The 26913-nt window shown below is 28.0% G+C and overlaps 2 protein-coding genes across 2 annotated transcripts; both read left to right on the top strand.

The window, feature by feature from the left end:
• The first annotated feature begins 3843 nt into the window (after nt 1-3843).
• On the top strand, nt 3844-6764 carry LOC141301088 (secreted frizzled-related protein 2-like). Its single transcript, XM_073831342.1, has 4 exons — nt 3844-4121; nt 4210-4379; nt 6247-6339; nt 6454-6764. The coding sequence occupies exons 1-4, from the start codon at nt 3844-3846 to the stop codon at nt 6762-6764; spliced, it is 852 nt and encodes a 283-aa protein (XP_073687443.1).
• A 4167-nt stretch (nt 6765-10931) lies between these two features.
• LOC141301020 (homeobox protein DBX2-like) lies at nt 10932-26652 on the top strand. The gene is made up of 5 exons (XM_073831275.1): nt 10932-11057; nt 14588-14861; nt 18519-18593; nt 26191-26375; nt 26455-26652. Exons 1-5 carry the CDS (start codon nt 10932-10934, stop codon nt 26650-26652), a joined length of 858 nt encoding a protein of 285 aa, XP_073687376.1.
• The last annotated feature ends 261 nt before the right edge of the window (nt 26653-26913 follow it).

Raw genomic sequence — 26913 nt, 5'->3', positions numbered from 1 at the left:
TTTTAGACTCGCAGATGATGTTTTATGGGTAGTTGAGATACATTTTAAACAAATCCAGTGTACTAGATTTATTAATGCACTATATATGCATGTTTTGGCTAATTATTTATTAAAAATGATGTTTTTATTTACACTTTTTTAAAATAAATTGAATACATTTAGAACCATTTAAATATTTTAGAGGTGAGAATACCTGGAAAAAAGTATATTTCTGTGATTTCTAAATATTTTATTATTTTTTATTTATTTTCCAGTCCCAAAAATGGCAAATTTTAGACTCTCAGATGATGTTTTATGGGTAATTGAAATACATTTTAAACAAATGCAGTGTACTAGATTTATTAATGCATTATATATGCATGTTTTGGCCAATTATTTATTAAAAATAATATTTTTATTTACACTTTTAAAAATAAATTTAATACATTAGAGGTGAGAACAACTAAGAAAAACAGTAAAATATTTTTAAATCACAGAATAGTTGTTTCATTACATTTCCAGTCCCAAAAATGGCAAATTTTAGACTCTCAGATGATGTTTTATGGGTAGTTGAAATACATTTTAAACAAATCCAGTGTATTCGATTTATTAATGCGCTATATATGCATATTTATTAAAAATAATATTTTTATTTACATTAAACTGAATACATTTTAAACCATTTTAATATTTTAGAGGGGAGAATAACTCATTATATATAACTATATTTCTGTGATTTCTAAATATTTTATTATTTTTTAATTACTTTTCCAGTCCCAAAAATGGCAAATTTTAGACTCTCAGATGATGTTTTATAGGTAGTTTAAATCAATTTGAAACAAATCCAGTGTATTATAATAAATTGTAGGAAACTGAAGCAGATTTCAACCAACATCTTTTTATTATAAATGATCTAAACATATAAAATTAATCATGCACTAAAATGTCACAAAAAATTATTTATATTTATATTATTATACAGTTTTATCATCTGAAATCATATGAATGTATAAATAAATCATGCACAAAAATGTCAAAAATTATGATTGCACAAATATTTCATGAAAAAAATATGCAGTGAAATTTAGAAAGTAGTTTTGACTACATTTCAGGAAACTCGTACAGATTTCAGTGTTTTAAATGATAATATCTTTATTAATCGTTCAGATTTATCATCTGTAATGATCCGAATGTATAAATTAATCATGCACTAAAATGTCACATAAAAAGTATGACTGCACAAACATTATAGGCAGTGGTTTTGACTAAATTGCAGCAAATTTCAACAACATATTAATTGATATTGTCATTATGTATCACTCATTTAAAATCACCTGAATATTTAAATGAATCATATACTAAAAATGTTTTTTAAAAGTATGTTTGCACAAAAAATTTATTATTTAGCATTCAGTTTTATCATCTAAAACGATCTGAATATAAAAATTAATCAAGTACTAAAATGTCACACAAAAATTATGTTTGCACAAATATTTTAGAGAGTGGTTTTGACTAAACTGCATGCAATTTTAGCAGATGTCAACCAAAATCTTAATTAATAAAGATATTTATTGTTCAATTTTATCATCTAAAATGATCTGAATATTAATCATGCACTAAAATGGCACAGAAAAATTATGTTTGCACATATATTTTAGAGAGCGTTTTGACGAAATTGCAAGAAAATGCAGCCAATTTCAACCAACATATTGACTGCTATTACTATTTACTGTTCAGTTTCATCATCTAAAATGATCAGAATATATAACATAATATTTTAGGCAGTGGTTTTGACTAAACTGCATGAAATTTTAGCAGATTTCAACCAAAATCTTTATTGATATCACTATTTTTTATGTCTATTTAAGTTTTATCATCTACAATGATCTGAATGTGTGAATTAATCATGTCACATACATTTTTTGTTTGCACATATATTTTAGAGAGCGTTTCTGACGAAATTGCAAGAAAATGCAGCAAATTTCAACCAACATATTGACTGCTATTACTATTTACAGTTCAGTTTCATCATCTAAAATGATCAGTATATATAACATAATATTTTAGGCAGTGGTTTTGACTAAATTGCATGCAATTTTAGCAGATTTCAACCAAAATCTTTATTGATATCACTATTTTTTTATGTCTATTTATGTTTTATCATCTACAATGATCTGAATGTGTGAATTAATCATGTCACATACATTTTATGTTTGCACAAATATTTTAGAGAGCGTTTTGACGAAATTGCAAGAAATGCAGCGAATTTCAAACCAACATATTGACTGCTATTACTAATTACTGTTCAGTTTCATCATCTAAAATGATCAGAATATATAACATAATATTTTAGGCAGTGGTTTTGACTAAAATGCATGAAATTTTAGCAGATTTCAACCAAAATCTTAATTAATAAAGATATTTATTGTTCAATTTTATCATCTAAACTGATCTGAATATTAATCATGCACTAAAATGGCACAGAAAAATTATGTTTGCACATATTTTAGAGAGCGTTTCTGACAAAATTGCAAGAAAATGCAGCAAATTTCAACCAACATATTGACTGCTATTACTATTTACTGTTCAGTTTCATCATCTAAAATGATCAGAATATATAACATAATATTTTAGGCAGTGGTTTTGACTAAAATGCATGAGATTTGAGCAGATTTCAACTAAAATCTTAATTAATAAAGATATTTATTGTTCAATTTTATCATCTAAAATGATCTGAATATTAATCATGCACTAAAATGGCACAGAAAAATTATGTTTGCACATATTTTAGAGAGCGTTTGACGAAATTGCAAGAAAATGCAGCAAATTTCAACCAACATATTGACTGCTATTACTATTTACTGTTCAGTTTCATCATCTAAAATGATCAGTATATATAACATAATATTTTAGGCAGTGGTTTTGACTAAATTGCATGCAATTTTAGCAGATTTCAACCAAAATCTTTATTGATATCACTATTTTTTATGTCTATTTATGTTTTATCATCTTGAATGATCTGAATGTGTGAATTAATCATGTCACATATGTGACCCTGGAGCACAAAACCAGTCTTAAGTCGCTGGGGTATATTTGTAGCAATAGCCAAAAATACATTGCATGGGTCAAAATTTTAGATTTTTCTTTTATGCCAAAAATCATTAGGAAATTTAGTAAATATCATGTTCCATGAAGATTCTTTGTAAAATTCCTACTGTAAATATATCAAAATGTAATTTTTAATTAGTGATATGCATTGTTAAGAACCTAATTTGCACAACTTTAAAGGTGATTTTCTCAGTATTTTGATTTTTTGCACCCTCAGATTCCAGATTTTCAAATAGATGTATCTCGACCAAATATTGTCCAATCCTAACAAACCATACATCAATAGAAAGCTTATTTATTGAGTATTCACATGATGTATACTTCTCAGTTTTGTAAAATTTAACCTTATGACTGGTTTTGTGGTCCAGGGTCACATATAATTTATGCTTGCACAAATATTTTAGAGAGCGTTTTGACCAAATTGCAAGAAAATGCAGCAGACTTTAGCCAAAATATCGATTGCTCAGTCTCATCATGTCAAATGCTCTGAATGTATAAACAAACCTAAAACTGTGGTGTGAAATGAAGTCAGCGGATTTTGTGGCCGTTAGGAGCTTAAGTGTGTGTGTGTGCATGGAGCTCTTTGATAGTTTATTTAATGTCCCCCCTCGCTCCCCCCTTGTCTGGGGCCCGTTATCTCCTGCTCGTCACCCTGTCTGCGTCCCTCTGATGTGTCGTTGATAACATCTGCCCGCCTCTATATAAAGCCAGGGGCTCAGCTCCTGCATCACTCACCTCCACACCTCTGTCAGGATCATGCAACCATTCAGCCTCCTGCTCCTCGTCGCTCTGGCGGCCCACTCCGGAGCCTTCGACCTGGGCCAGACCACACGCTGCGTCCCCGTCCCGCACCAGATGAGCGTCTGCCAGGATGTGCCCTACTCAGAAATGCGTTTGCCCAACCTGCTGGGCCACAGCAGTCTGGAGGAAGCGATTCCTCGCTCGGACGACTGGAGGACGCTGCTTCACACCGGCTGCCATCCGCAGGCCCGGGCCTTCGTTTGCTCGCTCGTCGCTCCTGTTTGCCTGGACAGGTATGTGCAAAGAGGATTCAGCTGAGGGATTGTAGGAGATTTTGTTGTGTTTTTCGAGTAAACTCACATGTGGTGGTTACGTCCGCAGGTTCATCCAGCCGTGTCGGAGCGTGTGTATGGCCGTGAAGGAGAGCTGCGCTCCAGTGTTGGCCTGTCATGGACACGCTTGGCCCGAAGCCCTGAACTGCGACCGGTTTCCTGCGCAGGACGACACGTGTCTGACGCCGCTGCCCAAACACATCAGTGCCTTCTCTAAAGGTGAGACACTCAAACATTCACACATATAGACAGACGGATTAAAAAAAAAAAAAAAGTAATTTAATTTTATAGTTTTCTTCATGTCATGGTGTTTACGTTTTTCTGGAATAATTTGAACATGATTTTTTTTTTTTTTTTTTATAAATTATTAATACATTAAAATTTGGTCTTATATCAATCATGGCTTTCTGCAATTTAGCCAGAACTATTCTCTAAATTTCTCTGCGTATTTTGTATGTAACAAACATTATTTTTCGCAACGTTTTATTAAAATGTTCAAATTTTGTTTTAAAATTTATTTTATGTTTAAATAATTCCAGAAAAACTTAAAAACTAAAAAAATGTTTAATAAAAATGTCCAAAAAAAATTGTTTGCATAAAATATGTAGTTACATTTAAAGAGTAGTTTTGACTAAAATGCAGGAAATTTCAAACATATTAGTTGATATTATTATGAAATTGATTGATACGAAAACATAAACTGTTAAAATTATATTATATATATAATATATATATATTTATAATTCTAAATTATTTTTATTTTCAAAATGATAGATACCGATAAAAAGAAACCTTTAAAATTATTTGTAAAAAATATCTTTACTAAAATGTAATTTTTAAATGATTTTCTCCACATGATAAATATCGATTACTAAAATTATATATATAAAAAAATAATATATATATATAATTTTAAATGAATTATCCACATGAAAATTATAAATACCAATAAAAGAAACCATTAATTTTTTTTTTAAATAACTAAAATGTAATTTTTAAATGATTTTCACATGAACATGATAGATATTGAAAACAGAAATAATTAATTTTATATATATAAATATAAAGCGATTTTCTCCACATTAAAATGATAGACATCGATAACAGAAACCATTAAAATGATTTATAATATATGCAAAACAAAATGTAATTTTTAATGATTTTGTTCACATGAAAATGATAAATACAGATAAAAGAAACCTTTAAAATTATTTTTAAAATATCTAAACTAAAATTTAACTTTTAAATGATTTTTTCCACATGAAAATGATAGCTATCGATAACAGAAACCATTAAAGTTATTAAAATATATATATATATATAGCATAAAGTCATTTTTAATGATTTTGTTCACATGAAAAGAAACCTTTAAAGTTATTTTTAAAATATCTAAACTAAAATTTAATTTTTAAATGATTTTTTCCACATGAAAATGATAGCGATCGATAACAGAAACCATTAAAGTTATTTAAAATATGTATATATATATATATATATATATATATATATATATATATATCATAAAATGTCATTTTTAATGATTGTCCACATGAAAATGAATGATACTGATAAAAGAAACCTTTCAAATCATAAAAAAATGTGTAAAATAAAATTTAATTTTTAAATGAATTTCTCCACATGAACATAATAGATATCGATAACAGAAACCATTAAAACGATCTAAAAATATTTAAAATAAAACGTAATTTTAAACGATCTTCTCCACATGAAAATAGATAAAAGAAAACGGATAAAAGAAACTTTTTAAATTATTAAATTTAAAAAAAGTTAACCAAAATGTAATGTTTATATGGCAGATTTTTTTTTACATTTTAGTTAGCAGATCTTAATGTTTAGTACAAATACTTTTTAAATCGCGTTTTATTTTGTAATTTTTTTTTTATTACAATTTAGAGAGTAGTTTTGACTTAATTACAGGAAATAGCAGCAATTTTTTTTTTTTAGCAAAATACTGATGAATGTCATCATTATATAAGATGTCTCTTTTGGAAAAAAGTGTCTGCCCAAAAGCATAAAGGTAATCGTAAAGACGTTAATTTAACAGTATATTTTGTCGTGTCGACAGAGTTCCCTCAGCCTGTGTGTCAAAGCTGCCCATCTGTGGAGGAAGCGCCGTCTCTCAAAACCGTGCTGGACGCTCTGTGCCTCAACGATTTCGGTAAGCGGTTAACGTTAGGCCTATTTTGTCTTGGTTTTTTTTGAACGTTAAAGTCTCGTGATGTGGTTTAGTGACTTTTGGGACACATAAACTCACCGTTGTTTTTCCTCACAGCCGTGAAAGCCAAGATCTCCCGGCGCCGCTTTGCCTCCTCCGAGCCGGAGTTGACGGTTGAAGGCCCGATGGAGTTCATCCAGCGCGGGCCGCTGCTCCCCTACGACTCCGCCAGTCTCATCCAGCGCTGGCTGCTCATCAACCTGAGGTGCGCGCACACGCTGGTCCGCCCCGGCCGCGCGCAGCTCTACCTCATCACGGGAACCATGCGCGCGAACGGATCCATCCAGCTGTCGAGTCTGTTCCCGTGGCTCAAGAAAGACATGCACATCGCCGCGGCCACGCGCAAATGGAAACACCACAAATGCTGAACGACTCCAAAAACTAACATAACGAAATCACGGAGGGATTGAAATGAGAGCGATGTGATTCCCCCTCTGACACAAACACATATATAAACACACACAGCTCTTGAGATGCACTCCGACTGTTGTATATAGAGATTAAATAATTGTAAAGAATAATATTTTCTATTCAGATGTACTTTGTAAAGAAAGATATCCAGATGTAAGTGTATTTATGTCTGTTTTTTGTTGTTTTTGTGCTGTAAATAATAAATGTTTCTACTATATTATTGTGGTTTTGACTACATTTATTAGTAGATATTATGATATTGTTATGAAATTGATAGATACTAATAACATACACCATGAAAATTATTTTAAATATAAATATGTAATAAAATAAAATAGAATTTTTAGATAATTTTCTCCTCATAAAATGATACAGAAAAAAGAAAACTTTAAAATTAACTTAAAAATGTCATAACTAAAATGTTATTTTTAACTGATTTTCTCCACATGAACATGATAGATATCAGTTTCTGTTATCTATCTGAGATATATATATGTATATATATATATATATATATATATATATATATATATATACATACATATAAATATATATATATATAATAAAATTTAATTTTTAACGATTTTCTTCACATAAAATTTTATTCACATAAACAAAAGATATTGATATTGAACATTAAAATGATTTAATAAACATTAAAATGATGTAATATCAAACAAATAAAATCATTTTAAAATAATTTTCTCCACATGAAAATTATTTAAAAAATATATAGAAATTAAAATGTCATTTTTGAATAATTTTCTCCACATGAAAATTATTTAAAAAATATATAGAAATTAAAATGTTATTTTTGAATAATTTTCTCCACATGAAAATGATAGATCTCGATAACAGAAAACATTAAAATTATTTAAAATATATATATAAAATAAAATGTGATTTTTAAATGATTTTCTCCACATGAAGATTATAGATATCGAAAACAGAACCATTAAAATGAATAAAAACATATATCTAAACTAACATTTAATTTGTTTATGGTTTTTTACACATGGACATGATAGATATCGATAACAGAAACCATTACAATTATTAAAATATATATATATATATATATATATATATATATATATATATATATATAAAATTAAATTTTTGAATGATTTTCAACACATGAAAATGATAGATATCGATAACAGAACCATTAAAATTATTTAAAATATATAAAAGAAAATGTAATTTTTGAATAATTTTCTCCACATAAACATGATCGATATCGATAAAACAAACATTTAAAATTATTTTTTAAATATTGAAAACAAAATGTAATTTTAAATAATTTTTTCCACGTGAACATGATCAATATCGACAACAGAACACATTAAAATTGTTTAAAAACATATATATATATATATAAAATAAAATTTGAATTTGAATTTTTTTATTTTAAATGATATTCTTCACATGAAAATGATAGATACTGATAACATAAACCATTAAAATTATTTAAAAATATCAATTTAAATGTAATTTAAGTGATATTATCCACATGAAAATGACAAATAATGACAACATTAAAAAAAAAATTATATATATATATATATATATATATATAATTTGAATAAAATATACAACACACGTGTTCATCTGAACAGTTAATTTCACTGAACGATTGAAAAAACGATTTATTTGAGTTTATAAGTGGGACATGATTGACTACTGTTATAAATATGAATAAAGAAAGTCACATTTTAATAGTGTTTACCTAAACCAGAATAAATATACAGATTTTCAGCACGATTTGAAACTATAAAAGCTGATTTCATCATTGAATTGCTGACAGGTTTTATTGGAGAACCATCAAAAGCGGAGCTTGACTGTAGTTGAACCTCTTTTCAATCTCATTTGTTTACGTTTGATTTGTTGGACAAAACGGTGTCCAAAATGGTTTGTGAGCGTGAATCAATTGCCCGATTGAGTTTGTCCTCATTACAGCCGCACAGATGCATTCAGGGGCCGCGCTTGGGCCCCGGGTCTCCCCGCATTGTGCTGTTTGATTCAGAGCCTGGCCCTCCATTCAGTGTGTGAAGAGCCAAGAGGACAGGAGCCATTGAGAGACGGCCGTTTTCAAGAGGTCGAGGAGTGAAAGACGAGAGAGACCTCTCACAGCTGGTCTCACAACGACAGACTCTCAATGAGGGCTCTAATTTTGTTCAGTTGTCCTTTAAAAGGCATAAAAGCTTCAAATGGGTTCACATGAACTAACGTTTTAGTGACTCCACTTCATAAAGGACTAATTCGGCCTGTTTGGGAAAAGCATGCGGACTAGAGCGCTGCAGACGGGAAACACTGAGAGATTACTAAAATAAGGGGGAAAAAAATGTTGATGCATATTTAAACAGATCATTTGAAAGCACCCCACAAAATAAAAGAAAGAAAGAATTATATATAGACCAAAAAATTTATAATAAATTAAATACCAAATTAAATAATAAATTAAATACCAATAAATAAATAAATAAAATAATATATATATATATATAAAATACTAAATACTAAACAATATAAATGCTAAAAAAACAAAAAAATATAAATACTATATATATATATATATATAGTAAAAAATATATATAAATATTTAGATCCCCACAAAAGATATACATTATTTATATTTATTATTTATATAAACCATTTATTTTACTAATCTAGTAAACTATATAGAATACTACTAAGAAAAAAATAGTATGAAAATTAAAATTATATATAACATATATTAATACTAAATACTAAAAACTAGAAATACTATATATTTTTGTTACATATGAATATTTAGAACCCCACAAAAGATATTAATTAATTATATATAAACCATTTATTTTACTAATCTAGTAAAATATGTAAATTAAAATTATATACACACACACACACACACACACATATATATATATATATATATATATATATATATATATATATATATATATATATATATATATTTAAAATATATTAATACTAAACACAAAAAAATATATAAATACTATATATATATATATATATATTTTTTTTTTTTACATATGAATATTTGGATCCCCACACTAGTAAAATATATAAAATAATAATAATAAAAAATAGTATGAAAATTAAAATTATATATAAATATAAATTCTGTGTAATTATGCTTTATTTTAAATCTGCATATTTAGTTATTTAGTAATTGTGTAAAATATATAACATACCACAAATAAAGATTTATAGTTTTTTAACTAGAAACTTTAATTTAAGTTTACTTTATTTTATATATTTATGCATATTTTAACATACAAACCAGCTTCCCACCTCCCCACAAAAGATATAATAATAAAATTGTAAATAATAATTTACAATTATAAAATAATTTATTTAATAATAATTATTATAGAAATTACACATATATTACACACATTATATATACATATAAACATTTATTTTCCTTATTTTTAATTTTAATTTATTTTTAATTGTTTTATATACACACACACACACAAAATATCCATTATATTTTATAAATATGTTATTTATAATATCAAAACAATTATATATTATATAATATACAATTAATATACAATATATATTACATAAAAAACAATTCATTTAATTTTAACACATTTTAGTGTATTTTAAAGACGCATCCAAAGATGCAATTTATGGAAAACGCAATAATTATCATTTGCATTCACTATTTATTTTTAATCAAATGTAAGATGCTTCATCAACAAACATCTTTTTTAAGGGTCTGATTTTGTAATTGTGTGTGTTTTTTACAAAAAAAAAATATCACTTTGTCAAACCACAACTACACCTTCTTGGCCTTAATATTAGGAAGAGTTTGAATGATTTCTCCAGCGCAGTCTAGTTCTGGACGGAGTTTAAAGTTTCTCTGTCACACCGCTAAGCGTTTGTTGTTCGTCTGATTAGTCACAAGTTCATTTCCTGATCTATAACCCGAGCAGCTTCCTCTCGGTCGACGGTTAACACACATTACATATTCATCGGCCGACGGCCTGCCCGCTACCAGCGAGGCCAATAAAACTGCAAATTTGATTACATGTGCCCTTTGGCTCTGTGTCGAGGGGACAAAGAGAGCGGCTGTCTGCGGCGATTAGCATGCCCAGCATGAGGTGATGTTTCCCCCAAAAGACTGGCCCGGATCCCCCCTGCGCTGGGACATGCCTGTTTACGGCCAGGAGATCTGGACTGATCTGACAGAGACTAAAGACACATCTAAGACAGTTTTAATGCCCATTCGAGTGAGTTTTGACCTGGAAGAGAGATGCAAGATTTTCTAAAAAGTGCATAATTTTTAGTAAGGCAATGAAACTTTGCATATACATTAAAAACTGTAAAATAAACAATTATTTATTTTTTCAGATTTTTTGCATTTATTTTTTGTGAGATATAAACATTTTACTGTTCGGGTCATTTTTGACCCGGTTATGCGTGGAGTCCCATTAGTCATCAAAAATACTTTTTTATAAAGTTACATGTCAGTCTAAAAACTTTAGTAAAATATAATTAGCCTTTTCTCCATATTTCACACACTTTTGGGACTGAATGTTGTCGATGAAGTTGACTTTTGTGTAATTTGAAATTAAAGAGAATTTCTAAATTTTTACATTAATAAAAAAATGCATTTTTGACCCGTTATACGTGGAGTCCCATTAGTCGCCCAAAATACTTTTTGTAAAAGTAAACGTTTCTGCTTTATAGTTAGCCTATATATAAAATAAATTAAAAAAAATTAAAAAATGCAGAAATAACATGGTAACATTCAAAACAACGAATTTAGTCACATTTACTCATTAATGATAAGTAGATAATATGGTATATAATAATATAATAATTAACAAAACCAGTCATAAGGTTAAATTTTACAAAACTGAGATGTATGCATCATATGAAAGTTCAATAAATAAGCTTTCTATTGATATATGGTTTGTTAGGATTGGACAATATTTGGCCGAGATACATCTATTTGAAAATCTGGAATCTAAAGGTGCAAAAAAATCAAAATACTGAGAAAATCACATTTAAAGTTGTCCAAATTAAGTTCTTAACAATGCATATTACTAATCAAAAATTACATTTTGATATATTTATAGTAGGAATTGCAAAAAATCTTCATGGAACATGATCTTTACTCAATTTCCTAATGATTTTTGGCATAAAAGAAAAATCAATAATTTTGACCCATGCAATGTATTTTTGGCTATTGCTACAAATATACCCCAGCGACTTAAGACTGGTTTTGTGGTCCAGGGTCAAATATATGCATACTTTTTAGTAAGGCAATGAAACTTTACAAATGCATTAAAAACTTATTAATAATTTATTTTTATTTTTTTAATTTTTTTTTAATTTTTTTTTGCATTTATATTTTAGGAGATATAACCATTTTAATATTCGGGTAATTTTTGAGCCGGTTATGTCCCATTAATCATCAAAAATACTTTTTGTAATATTATCTAAGTTGTTATATGACAGTCTAAAAACTTTAGTCAAATATATTTAGCCTTTTCTCCATATCTCACACACTTTTGAGACTGAATTTTGTCGATAAACATGAATATGTATTGATGAACCAATGCAGTCTGAAAAATTGTTAACTTTTTTTTTTCTGAAAGTAAACGTTTATGCAAATAAAATACATTTTTTTCCTTGAAAACATTTTAGAGTAATATTTAGGTTGTTTTGTTGGAACTAAATGTGTAAGTTTCATACATTTGGGCTGTTTTGAGAAATCATAAGTTATAAATTCAAAGGAATTTAAATAAATAGGGTACTACTTCTAATTCTCAGATTATATGTTTTTATAAAATTTCAAACAACAATATTTTCAGATAAAATTTCTCATCAATAATGAAAAAAATATATATGAATTTTCTGCTGTATTGTTTTTAAAAAATAAAATAAAAAATGCAGAAATAACATGGTAACATTTAAAACATTGAATTTTGTCAAATTTATATATGTAATGTATATATGTAAGATATATGTAAAATATAAAAAAAAGAAAACAAAAAGCATATTTTTTAGTAAGGCAATTAAACTTTGCAAATGCATTAAAAACCATAAAATACACATCATTCATTTTTTTCAGATTTTTTGCATTTATTTTTTTATGAGAAATACACATTTTACTGTTCGGGTCATTTTAAATTCTATTATTGAGTAATCATTAACTAATGATTTTCATTACTGTAATACCATAATAAATAAAATGTAAAAAAAAAAAAATTGACCATAAAGGCAGTTCAATGATTTTTAAATACATTTTAAATGCAGTTTAAATAATATATCATTATTTAAATTTTTTTCATTAAAATAAAAAATAATATTTTGTATCAAGAAAATGAACCTTGTCTTTTATGCATGTGTTTTTTTCTTTAATATGATTAATTATTAATTAATGATTTTCATTAGTGTAATACCATAATAAATATTTTTTCTTTTTAAAATTTAATTTAGTATAAAGGCAGTTCAGTAATTTTTAAATACAGTTAAAATAATATATTATTGCAATCTTTTGCATTAAAATAAAATAATAATAACATTTAATATATCTTTTAATCTTTTACAATAAATAAAATAATAACAATATTTTGTTTTTGTTTTTTTATCATGATTAATCATTAATTTATCATTTTCATCACTGTAATACCATAATAAATAATTTTTCTTTTTAAAATTTAATTTAGTATAAAGGCAGTTCAGTGATTTTTAAATACAGTTTAAATAATATATCATTATTTTAATCTTTTACATTATATATATATATATATATATATATATATATATATATATATATATATATATATCTTTTACATTAAAATAAAATAATAATATTTTTGTTATAATTAATCATTAATTAATAATTTTCATTACTGTAATACCATAATAAATGAAAAGTTTTTAAAAATTTAATTTAGCATAAAAGCAGTTCGGTGATTTTTAAATACATTTTAAATACAGTTTAAATAATATATCATTTTCATCTTTTACATAAAAAAAAATATACATATATATTTTATCTTTTACATTAAAATAAAATAATAATATTTTGTTTAGTTTTTTAAATTATGATTAATCATTAATTACTGATTTTCATCACTGTAATACCATAATAAATAATTGTTCTTTTTAAAATTTTATTTAGCATAAAGGCAGTTCAGTGATTTTTAAATACATTTTAAATACAGTTTAAATAATATATCATTATTTTAACATTTTTATTAAATGAGGGCAATGTGCTTAATTTCTAAGGGAAAAATATTAATGATACTAAAATTAGGCTTCATGCAAAAAAAAAAAAATTCTTGAGAGTTTTGGGTAAAAACAGTACTTTAGAGGTTTCTGTGAGTTTCACACATGCATTAATTATTGTAAACTAGCACTTGTTGATTGCAAACAAGCTCTCATTGTCCACAGCTGTGAGGACGGACAACAATAAAGTAAAGAAATATAGTCCACATTGATAGACTGAGGCGCAGATACTTTTCTCAATGGCCTCCTCAATGGCCGGCGCTGAAAAAGATATTACTATTTACTGCGCCGGGCTCTGTTTGGTGTGCAAGTTAAACTTTGGCCGGGAGTCCATTGTCTCCAATGTCTATCATTTAATGGGAACTTTGGACATAATGAATGAAGGGGTTCCACCTTCCGTCCCACAGAAAGAGCCAGTCTTATCAGAGCGCCGCGCTTCGGCCATGGCGGCCCGCGGCCCGAGAGGACCATTGTTTTCTTTGTGCTTTTTAATGAAGTTAACTCTCACACGCCAGAGGGAGAAAGTCTTGTGAGCTCTGGATCGCAGGAGGATGTCTTAAAACGGACGAGGTACCTGATCGACATGGCTGGGCTTCCTCATCCGGGATTCGGCAGTTCTGGGAAGTGTTTTCTGATTGAGAATCTGCTGCGTTCACCTGCGCCAGGTGTCCGGCCCAAGAGATGTTTCCCCGCTCTGGTTTATGCGCCGCTGGGGCTCGTGGTGAAGGGCAGGTGTGTTTCTCAAGATGGGAAACAAACCAAAGACGGGGAACCAGTTCAACCACAGTCAAGTAAGACCACCTGACAGGAGAGAAAAGAGGATTAGAGATGCATTTCACCTTTTTTCTGTTTTTATTTTAATTTTTGGTTAATGTTTTAGCATTTTTTTTGTTTTTGTCATTTTCGTTTATATATATATATATATATATATATATATATATATATATATATTTCTGTTTGCTGACACGAGAGAAAAAAGGATTAGAGATGCATTTCACCTTTTTTTTTTTTGATTAATATTTTAGATTTTTTTAGATGTTTTATTTTAAATTTAGTTAATGTTTTATTTTTATTTATCTTTTATTTATTTTTGTTTTGCTTTTGTTTTTTTGTGTTTTGAGGATTAGAGCATTTCACCGGCTTAATATTTAGTTTTATTTTATTATTGTTTTTATTAATATTTTAGATTTTAATTGTAGGTAATGTTTTAGTATTTTTTTTGTCATTTTGTTAATTTTGTTTTATATCTAAATTTTTGTTTAGCTGAAATGAGAGAAACAGGATTAAAGATGTATTTCACCTGCTTAATATTTAGTTTTATTTTATTATTATTATTTTTTTTATAATATTTTAGATTTTTTTGGTTTTATTTTATAATTTTAGTTAATGTTTTAATATATATTTTTTTGTTTTTGTCATTCTTATTTTTTTTAAATATCTTTATTTTTGTTTTGCTGACATGAGAGAAACAGGATTAGAGATGCATATCTCCTGCCTAATATTTTATTTTATTTTATTCGTTTTTATGAATATATATAAAAAATTGTTTTTTTTTTTTTTAGTTAAAGTTTTAGTTTTTGTCACTTTCTTCTTATTATTTTTTTATATATCTGTATTTTTGTTTTGCTCACATGAGAGAAACAGGATTAGAGATGCATTTCACATGGCTTAATATATATATATTTTTTATTATAGTTTTTATAAATATTTTAGATTTTTTTTATTTGTTAATTTTTTATTTTATTTAATGTTTTAGTATTTTTTTGTAATTAATTTTTTTTAAATATATCTATATTTTAGTTTTGCTGGCTTGAGAGAAACTGGATTAGACATGCATTTCACCTTATTTTTCACCACATTTCATTTTATTTTTTGGAATATATATATATATATATATATATATATATATATATATATATATATTTTTTTTTAAATGTTTGAAAGATTTTTTGTGTGCTTTTGTCTTTTTATTTGTTTATATATTTTTTTAAATTAATTTCTTATTTCAGTTTTAGTTTGGTATTTTAGTACATCAAGTTCAATAAAAAAAAAAGTTGCCTTGGGAACTAGCTGAAATAAATAAAATAAAGTTTTTTATATTTTTTTCCAAGTAACCAAATTTTTATTGTTTTAGTTTTAGTTACTTATAATAATAAATATCTCATGCATAATCCAGATGAAACACTCGACTTTCCAGCAGAGTTTTCCATACATGCCAGTACTTGCTAAATTAATTTGATTAATTTTAATTAAATTAAAGGCTTTGTTCAGTTCAGATTCTCAATATCCTAGTGAAAATACATCTATATTTAAAACATTATTTTAGAGTAATATATTACAATGATTACAGTAATATATTTTTATTATTTTATATTAATATATTTAAAAGATAAATATTTATTTATTCGTTCATTCATTCGATCTTCCTCTCAAATATAGGATGTGGGTAATTTGTTATATTATATTAATTTTATTTTTTTAAGTTTAAGGGTTTAAACTGAACCAATATTTATTTATTTATTTATTTATCTTTACTTTTCATTAAATGCACCATAATGTATTATCTTGTTAAATACCCAGAAACAGCATTACATTTACATTTGAAATATCATTTAAAAATATATATCATTATTTTTTGACATTATGGTAATACTAATGAGATTTATTTTTAAGAAAATAATCGTAGTAATGCTAAAATTTAACTTTATTTTTTCATGTTTTACCTATTTTGCATTAAAAAATTATTTTCTTTTTTTGGGGGGTACGTCTCAATACTTGTTAGACCATCATGTATACTGTAAAATTGTTTAAAATATAATTGTTTATAATGTAATTTACTATCAATTAAATGCATGACAAACTGCATTATTTATTTATTTATTTTTTTTTTTAATTAGGGTAACATGCTTGATTTTAAAGAAAATAATTCTAGATATCTTTTCATCTTTTACCCTGAAATAAAGAATAAATGAATATATTGAAAAGTTATCGATAGGATGCGGGTAATTTGCTATATTACATATTTTATATAATATACTTATATATATATTATACTTATATATATATAAAATATATTTATATATAATATACTATATTTTATTTTTTGTTTTTTAAAAGTTTTTAAGGGTTTAAACTGAGAAAAATTTTCATTAAATGCACCATTATGTATTATCTTGTTAAATACCCAGAAAAAAATATTAGAATTAAGATTTAAGGTAAAAAAATAAATAAATAAATAAATAAATAAATAATAATAATAATAATATATATATATATATATATATATATATATATATATATATATATATATATATATATATATATATTCATATAAAATAAAATGTTTAATTATTCCATGTAGTCTCTCAATTTAGATGAATATACTTAAATATCACACAATATTATTTAATAATATTTTAATGTATAATAAAGCTTTAATGACAATTTTAGCATACCAGATTTATAAAAATATTGTGTAAAGTAGCTTAGCACTGAAAAAATTAATACCTTTGTAATTCTCAGATTATATATTTTTAATAAATTTCATACAGTTACATATTTAAATACAATTTCTCATTAACATAGAAAAAATTATGTATAAATTTACCGAAAAGTCTTGGTAAATGTAAAATAATGTTTAAATAAAAAATAATGTAAAATAATAACTTTTTAGCAGCAAATGTCGAACAAAAGCAGTTTTGTATTTTGTAACATTTCTGCTGTTTCACATTTGTAAGCGCTATTTTATTATGGAATAGATATCTGAATCCTTGTTTACCCCAAAATAAAACATTTAAAGATATGTGACTCTGGAGCACAAAACCAGTCTTAAGTCGCTGGGGTATATTTGTAGCAATAGCCATAAATACATTGCATGGGTCAAAATTATTGATTTTTCTTTTATGCCAAAAATCATTAGGAAATTAAGTAAAGATCATGTTCCATGAACATTTTTTGTAAAATTCCTACTATAAATATATCTAAATGTAATCTTTGATTAGTAATATGCATTGTTAAGAACTTAATTTGGACAACTTTAAAGGTGATTTTCTCAGTATTTTGATTTTTTTTGCATCCTCAGATTCCAGATTTTCAAATAGATGTATCTCGGCCAAATATTGTCCTATCCTAACAAACCATACATCAATAGAAAGCTTATTGACCTTTTTGTTTAGCTACTTTTCAGAATCAATTGACATAAATACATGCAGCACACTACCATTCAAACATTTAGACACGTATACTCATTATTTATTGACTATTTTAATTTTTTGTGCTTTTTTTTGATGATTTTCCTTGCAAATGTATAGATCTAGAAAACTAACTTAGTCGCATGTGTCCTAATGCTGAACTGGTCATATTTATAAAACATGATGTTTTAGCTGTAAATAGTTGATATAATGTGATTAAAGCTCATTTGGCTCTTATCCGTCTGTCTGTCGCTCCAGTTATTATGACGGGTGTTTCTCTGCCCTGCTGCTCTGGATCTGGACCTGGGATGTCGTCTACTCCTCTGTTCCCTAGTAAGACAACACACACACACACACACACACACACACACACACACATGTTGGGTTTACATGTTTTATGGGGACATTCCATAGACGTAATGGTTTTCATACTGTACAAACCGTATTTTCTATCGCCCTACACCTACCCTACACCTAAACCTAGCCCTCACAGGAGATTGTGCACACTTTTACTTCCTCAAAAAAACTCATTGTGCATGATTTATAAGCCTGTTTCCTCATGGGGACCTGAAAAATGTCCCCACAAGGTCAAAATCTACTGGTATTCCTATCCTTGTGGGGACATTTGGTCCCCACAACGTGATGAATACCAGGTACACACACACACACACACACACACACACACACACACACACACACACACACACTTCTACAAATCACTCATTTTGTGCATAATGGCCATAGCTAATTCACTCTAATTTTCACTGGTATTCATGAACACACACACAAATACTCATCCGGTTGTCTGCACAGGTTTGGTGCTAAAAGACACACTTTCCATTAGTCTGATGGACAACAGCCAATTAAATGAGCCAAAAATCGCCTACTTAAATCTTTAAATATTTATATTAAGTCACAGAGCACTCACTAGCAAAGACAAATAAACATTATAAAATGAAGATTCTGAGAATTCTAGTAAAAATGCTTCTATTTTGGATAATTTAATAGTAATATAAGTTTAACCCCTTAACTGTCACCGCCCATTTTTAAAAATAGGCATGAAAGTGCACTATGCAAACTTAAATTATTGTAATTCATGAACACTTTGGAATACAGATCTAAGGTTGGTCTCTTTTTAAAGAGGACAATCACCAGAGTATTGCAGATGTGGAATAAATAAAGTATCAACAAATTATAGTTTAAGTATAAGTTTAAACTTACTGTAAAGAAAATACACAGTACAATTTTGATTATATTTTATATAAAATACATATTTTACATAACAGGTTTTATCCCAAATTTGGTATCAAACTGAAGCCTTACATCTAAATTAGTTATGTTCCAAATTTGAAGTTGATATGAAAAGAATTGAGATTCCTGTGAAAGTTTGTTTAGGGCGTTATACCACAAACAGCCATCCAAAAGCCATATATATATTTTTAATGCACTTTTCTGTCACAAAAGTGTACATTTTTTAGAAAATTTTCATTCAATCGCAAAATTTCCAACCTTTCCAATGATATGTTTTTGTCAAGATAGTAAAAAGTTGTGATTCTAAATCTAAAAGACCGTAATTCATTTTGTAATATGACACCACTAAAGGGGGAGGAGACCGCCAAAATATTTTAAAGTATCATTTTCATGGCAAAACAATGTCTGATTTTAAAATTTCACAGGATGATTCCTGAGCTTCTAAACTTTCGAATGATATATAATTTATAATGATTACTAAAACATTTGATAGAGAAAAAGGACAACGGAAAAAAGAGCGCCAAGCGTCGCACAGGTGGGACGGTGACAGTTAAGGGGTTAATGTAATTTAATACAATTATAAATTATATGATCAGAATAACATTTTTAGAGAAAAGCTGTATTGAAATTTGTACTCACATGACCAATGTCACTTATTTAATTAGTCGATTTAATTCATATCAATTATTTCTGTGTCACAACTTTAAACATGAATTACTTTTTAACATTTATATAAATACATTAAAGAATAAATATACATATATTTTATGTATAAAAAGTCTTCTTTTTTCATCTTTCTTTTATATAAAAATATTTCTACATAAGATTTTTTATTTTTATTATATTTATTCTTTATTTTGTCATAACTTTTCTTTCTTGTTTAAATATAAAAAAATGCTTATATTTTATAGGCTATATGTAAAATATTTCTACATAAAAAGTTTCTCTTTCATTTTGTCATAACTTTTATCATAATATTATACAAAAAATAAAATATATGCAAAATATTATAATTATAATATATAATAACTATTTACACATTTATTTTATTTATCTAAAAATGTTCATTTTGTTATCACTTTTATAGGCTATATAAAATATTTATACATAAAAGAATACACATATTTTATTTATAAATATATAAAAATCTTCATTTTGTCATAATCTTTCTTTTATATAACAATATTTATACTTTTTTTATTAAAATATTTTTTTATTTTGTTATAACTTTTCTTTTATATACATGTATAAAGAAAATGCATATATATTTTGTATAACTATAACTTGTATCATATTTACACAAAAAATAAAATATATACAAAATATTTATATATAAAAGAAAACATTTATATTTATTATTTTGTGTGATACGTTTTCTTTTATGTAAATTATATTTCTCATTTGCTTTATTTCATAACTTAAAACATGCATATATGAAAATATTAATATTTCATTTCTATATTTCTTATTTCATGTCATAATTTTCTTGTAGTCTAATGATTAATGTCACTTATTTACTAACATTTAATTACTCAATTTAATTGATATAAAATATTTCTTCATCACACCTTTTTATATATAAACTATTTACACAAGACTTTTTTTACAATTTATTTATATAAAAATGTTCTTCATTTAGTCATATTTATACATAAAAGAATATACATATATTTTATTTATTTAAAATGTATTTTTGGTCGTAATCTTTCTTTTATATAAAATATTTATACATAAAATATTTTTTGTATATTTTCTATATTTATTTTATCACAACTTATATATAAAAATGCTTATATTTTTCATATGTAAAATGTTCCTACATAATTTACATATAAAACATTTCTTTAACTTTGTAATAACTTAAAATATTTATGCAAAAAAGAAAATATATACCAAATATTTATACCTAAAAGAAAATATATCATTTTGTCATAAGTTCTTTTATATAGGCTAAATTATATTTATCATGTGTTTGATTTCATAACTTGTTATGTATGAGTATATTTTAAAATATTTTATTTCTGTATTTCTTATTAATTTCATGTCATAACTTTTTGTAGTCTCATGATCAATGTCACTTATTTACTTACATTTAATTAGTCAATTTAATTTATATAAAATATTTCTTTATCATAACTTTTCATATATAAACTATTTACACAAGACTTTTTAAAATTTTATTTATATAAAAATGTTCTTCATTTAGTCGTAACTATTTATACATAAAATAATAAATATACATATATTTTATTTATTTGAAAAAGAGAAAATATAAATAAAAAATGCTTATATTTTTATATGTAAAATGTTCCCACATAAGAAATGCATTTTTTTTCATTTTGTAATAACTTATATAAAGTGTTTATACGAAAAAACAAAATATATATCAAATATTTATACCTAAAAGAAAATATATATCATTTTGTCATATGTTTTCTTTTATATAAATTACATTTTTCATTTTTCATAACTTAAAAAAGTATATATGACTTATAAATATTCATATTTTATTTCTAAGCCTATATTTCTTCTTCATTTTGCGTCTTTGTCTCCGAAATTATTAAAATGTTGAAACTTTATACATTATTATCACCGTAAATAAAACTTATGTAAGTGAATTTTACAATATCTTTATCGCCCAACCGATCCTCTTCCATTTGGACTTCAGCTCTGGCCAACTGCCAAAACTCCGGCAAATCCGGATCTGTCAAATTCGGGGTTTTAAAGGCCTCCCTGAAAACAGTTTAGTGGTTTGACACTTTCCCACAGCGCTCTTCGCGCGCGCGCGCGAACCCTGCTGCCCCGTGACCAATCGGCGCATTCAGCGCGACCGCACACAGCCGACCCTAGCCGCCATTTTGCACCGCGCCGCGCTCGCGCTGCTGACCCGGGACCTGCTACACTTTGGATTTAAATCGGGAACGCGCCGCGCGCGGGTCTGGGATCGGCCCTGAGCGCACAATGACCCGCATTCCTGCACAGCGGAGGGCGGAATCGCTTCTCCGGCCTTTTTGTTCTCGCTAATGAAAAGCAGAGCTCTAAAAGCCGTCCTCCCCTCCCAGTCCGTCCATTCTGCCCGCTCCAGGCCCCCGTAGACATGACGCCCTCAATAGAAATGACTTTTATAGACTTTTTTCCAGCTCATCTCCCTGTTGAGAGAATGAGACGCGTCCATCTTTTGAAAGGAAACACTGAGAGCCGAAGATAATGCGGCGGAATGTCAAACGCATCATTTGTTGCGGGTGAAGCAGGGCTGCGGGTGTGTGGGCGGGAATGAGGGTCAGCTGACCCTTTAATAGGGCGTTTAAGTGGAAACTATTTAGACTCAATAGAGAGCAGAGAGCATGACTAACCTGCTTACTCACGCCGCTGACGGTGGCCGATTTGTCGAACACATTAAAAAGGCATCGCTGATTTTGTGCGGAGCACCTGAGAGTTAGTTCGTGAAGGCAGTGTTGGGGGTAACGTAAGGTTACTTTTTCCAAGTAACTAAAGTAACGCATTACTTTTTAATTGCCAGGAGTTCAGGCCCGGGGGGTGTACTACAAGTGGTAATACATAACTACTATTTTAATAGAGAGATAAAAGCACATTTTAGTTCAAAAAGCACATTAGTGAATCGAAATAGCAACATTTTGTACACTATAGATGTTCCTAAAATTATATTAAGTACTACTAAATAATTTTTACTATATTAAGTATAAAATTTGTGTTTGAAAACAGAGCAAGTATTATTTAAGTGCATCATAGAAGTGCACATTTTTCCCATTTGGCGTAGTTGGTGTTACACTGTGTTTGGTTCTATGCTGATTACATTAATTGACCACCGCTGCAGCACCTTCACTGTCATTTTGCATTTTTATAGAAATAAAAATAATTTACTACAGTTGGAAAATGTAAGCTACAATTCTAAACTGAAAGCATCTGACAACAGAGTTACTAAGTCTATATGACATAACTAGCCAAAATAGTGCACTGACCATATCCCAAATATCAAAACTTATTTATGTCATTTCCATATCTAAAATACACATTTTACAGTTGTGCACAATGATCAAATGCACAGCTCAAAGGCTTCAGCCTTCTCAAAACCTAACAACCAGCACCGTTTTATCATAGGTGTAATGCAACATTTTTTTTTAAAATACAGGCATTTTATTGAAATTTAATTTCTGCAATATTTCAAACCTTTAAACCACTGGGGAAAATCAACACATGGCAACAGTTTAAAAGTAGACCAATTCCGTGGGGAAAAAACGCGGACTTGGCAACCCTGCATCCAACACCAGCTGCAGGAGTTATGTCATTGCAGACATGAGTATGAAATTTTTGCACGTTAAAAAATAAATACGACCTCATGTTATGTTAATCGAGTTTACACACTGCCTCTGAAACTTTCGTTCAAAAAATTCAGATCAGGTTCGATTTTCTGCATTTTGCATCCGTAATAAGCATTTTCATAGGAAAGGATGGCGAATATGAGAAAAAATGCATACAAAAATCGGACTCAGTGTGCAATGACCTTTAGATTTGACTGATCACGGGTCGAAAATAAGGAGAGATTACTAAAAAAAGACCATGCTGGAGGATTTGCTGCTCAATCTTGTGTTCACTGACAAATATCTATTATAAGATGCGCTGCTCCCTTTACACAGAGTGCGCGTTATCGCAAAACCGAAAGTAAAAGTAAACAGCGCGAGCACTCATTTAAAAGCGATTTCAATATCCTGAATATTGAAAGTGCGAAAATTATATACAATATTAGAATGTTTGCGGGTGCGGGTGGTAAGGAAAAAATATGGAGCTCAACTGAATATCGTACCAATTTTGTGATTGGCTATGTAGTGTGGGGCTCAGGTGGGCTTGGGTTTTGGTGTGAAAAGGCTTTTACATTTGTCAAAAATCTAACTTTTTATATTAAAAACAAACAAGCAAGCCCTGCCCAGATTTACAAAGTAATTCTTTTTTTAGGGAGTAACTCAATATTGTAATGCATTACTTTTAAAAGTAACTTTTAACTATTAACTATTTTTTTAAATTCAGACTGTTACACTACCTGTCAAAGGTTTTTGGACAGTAATATTTGTAATGTTTTTTTTAAAGAGGTCTCTTTTGCTCACCAAGCCTGGCTTCATTTGATAAAAAAATACAATAATATTTTTACTATTTAAAATAACTGCGTTCGGTTTGAATATATTTTAAAATATAATTTATTCCTGTGATCAAAGCTGAATTTTTCAGCGTCATTACTCCAGTCTTCGAGTCACATGATGCTTTAGAAATCATTCTAATATGCTGATTTGCTGCTCAACAAATATTATTATTATTATCAATATTTAAAATAGTCGAGTAGATTTTTTTAGGATTCTACGATGAATAGAAAGATCCAAAGATCAGCATTTATCTGAAATAAAAAGCTTTATTATACTATACCAGGGTTCCTCAAATCTTACCCTTGAGGGCCAATGCGCTGCAGATGTGATTCTCTAATGATCCTGAAGAACTTGATTAGCATGCTCAGGTGTGCTTGATTAGGGTTAGAGCTAAACTCTGCAGGAAAGGCCAGATTTGAGGATCCCTGTACTATACCATCAAGAAATTATTAATACTTTTAGTTAAGGGTGCTTTGAATTGATCAAAAGTGATGATAAAGACATTTATAATGTTACAAAGATTTCTATTTCAGATAAATGCTGTTCTTCTGAACTTTCTATTCATCAAAGAAACCCAAAACAAAATTATATTTAGCCATTTTCAACATAATAATAATACATGTTTTATTGAGCAGCAAATCTGAATATTAGAATGATTTCTGAAGGATCATGTGACACTGATGCTAAAAATTCAGCTTTGAACACAGGAATGAATTACATTTTAAAATATATTAAAATAATATATTTAATATATCTCCATTTTTTTTTTTTTACTGTTTTTGCTGTACTTAGGATTAAATAAATGCAGGTTGGGTAAGAAGAAGAGACTCAAAACATTAAAAATCTTACTGTCCAAAAACATTTGTCCATTTTTATCCCCGAAAAGTATATCAAAATTGCAATGTATCAAACGTTATAATTACTTAAATTACACAAATAGACATATTTTATACCCTCAGCAAAAATATTGTATAACTTCCCTAATAAAAATAAGTAAATAAATACAAATAAATACACACAGTGGTCATGTTTCTTCGCTTTTGGAAATATGTATATATATTACCTTAAGGATAAACGTTATATTGCCAAAAAATTTATAAATAAACTTAAATTAAATTAATAATAATAAAATAAATAAATATATATTTTTCCCTTTTTAGAATATATATATATATATATATATATATATATATATATATATATATATATTATACCCTTAGAATAAATCCCATACATTTAATATAAATACAATACAATAAAATAAAAATACCCTATAAAAGTTCTATAAATTCTTTATAAAACATATACAAATAAATAAATAAATACATAAAATCAAACACCCCAACAAACTAACAACCAAAAACAATATTATAGTATATTTAAACCTTTAAAGTAGACACTTTACTTACATTTAATGTGCTTTCTATGGACATAAAATCACTTTTGTAAATTCTTTTTAACGTATTTGATCCACATCATGCATAAAACAAACCCCTTCATCCTAAAAATGTGTTGGTGTCCTGCAGCGGGCGTGGGGTCTCTGCTGTGGAGTCCAGCGCTGAACTCCAGGTCGCGGCCGGGAATCTTGCGACGGGCCGTTTTCTCTGAAGAACAGAGACGAGAGCTAGAGAGAACCTTCCGAAAACAGAAGTACATCAGCAAGACCGACCGCAACAGACTGGCCACCGACCTCTGCCTGAAAGAGACACAGGTCAGACCACAGAAACACACCTTAGAAACAGCTTTCACACTCGATCCAGTTTACTGAATCCGGTTTATGTTTCCCACAGGTGAAGATCTGGTTCCAGAACCGCAGGATGAAGTGGAGGAACTCCAGAGAGAAGGAGAGCACATACACACGACCGCCGATGGAGCGACTGATGCTCTGGAGTCCGTCTGAAGCGGCGGACAAAACACACTCTTTAGCGCAGACCAAACACACTCACACTCACACACAGATGCACAGCTCAAGCACTGAGACCAGATGACACACCAGAGGAGAGAACAGACTCTTGATGCTAAACAGCTGGAAAAGATACTGAAATCCTGGAAACAAGTGGGAATTTTACAGTTGTGATTTACAGGCCTGGAAATGTCTGAACACTTGATGGAAAAGGCAACTTTACAATAAGGTTCCATTTGTTAACATGAATTAACAATGACAAAGAACTACATAGTTAATGTTCATTTCATCATTATGAAATAAAGTCCAAATTATGAGATACCAAGTCATAATTATGAAATAAAAA

This window comes from Garra rufa, chromosome 25 (genome assembly GCF_049309525.1).
Source record: "Garra rufa chromosome 25, GarRuf1.0, whole genome shotgun sequence".
Taxonomy (NCBI): Eukaryota; Metazoa; Chordata; class Actinopteri; order Cypriniformes; family Cyprinidae; genus Garra; species Garra rufa.
This window is presented reverse-complemented; position numbering and strand designations above follow the sequence as displayed.

What these genes read in the sequence shown, in the direction of transcription:
- LOC141301088 (XM_073831342.1), top strand. Translation starts at nt 3,844, where the DNA reads ATGCAACCATTCAGCCTCCTGCTCCTCGTCGCTCTGGCGGCCCACTCC. An exon ending in GCTCCTGTTTGCCTGGACAG is followed by an intron (nt 4,122 to 4,209) that starts GTATGTGCAAAG and finishes TTACGTCCGCAG; the next exon opens with GTTCATCCAGCCGTGTCGGA. An exon ending in CATCAGTGCCTTCTCTAAAG is followed by an intron (nt 4,380 to 6,246) that starts GTGAGACACTCA and finishes TCGTGTCGACAG; the next exon opens with AGTTCCCTCAGCCTGTGTGT.
- LOC141301020 (XM_073831275.1), top strand. Translation starts at nt 10,932, where the DNA reads ATGTTTCCCCCAAAAGACTGGCCCGGATCCCCCCTGCGCTGGGACATG. An exon ending in CAGTTTTAATGCCCATTCGA is followed by an intron (nt 11,058 to 14,587) that starts GTGAGTTTTGAC and finishes CACACGCCAGAG; the next exon opens with GGAGAAAGTCTTGTGAGCTC. An exon ending in GTCTACTCCTCTGTTCCCTA is followed by an intron (nt 18,594 to 26,190) that starts GTAAGACAACAC and finishes GGTGTCCTGCAG; the next exon opens with CGGGCGTGGGGTCTCTGCTG.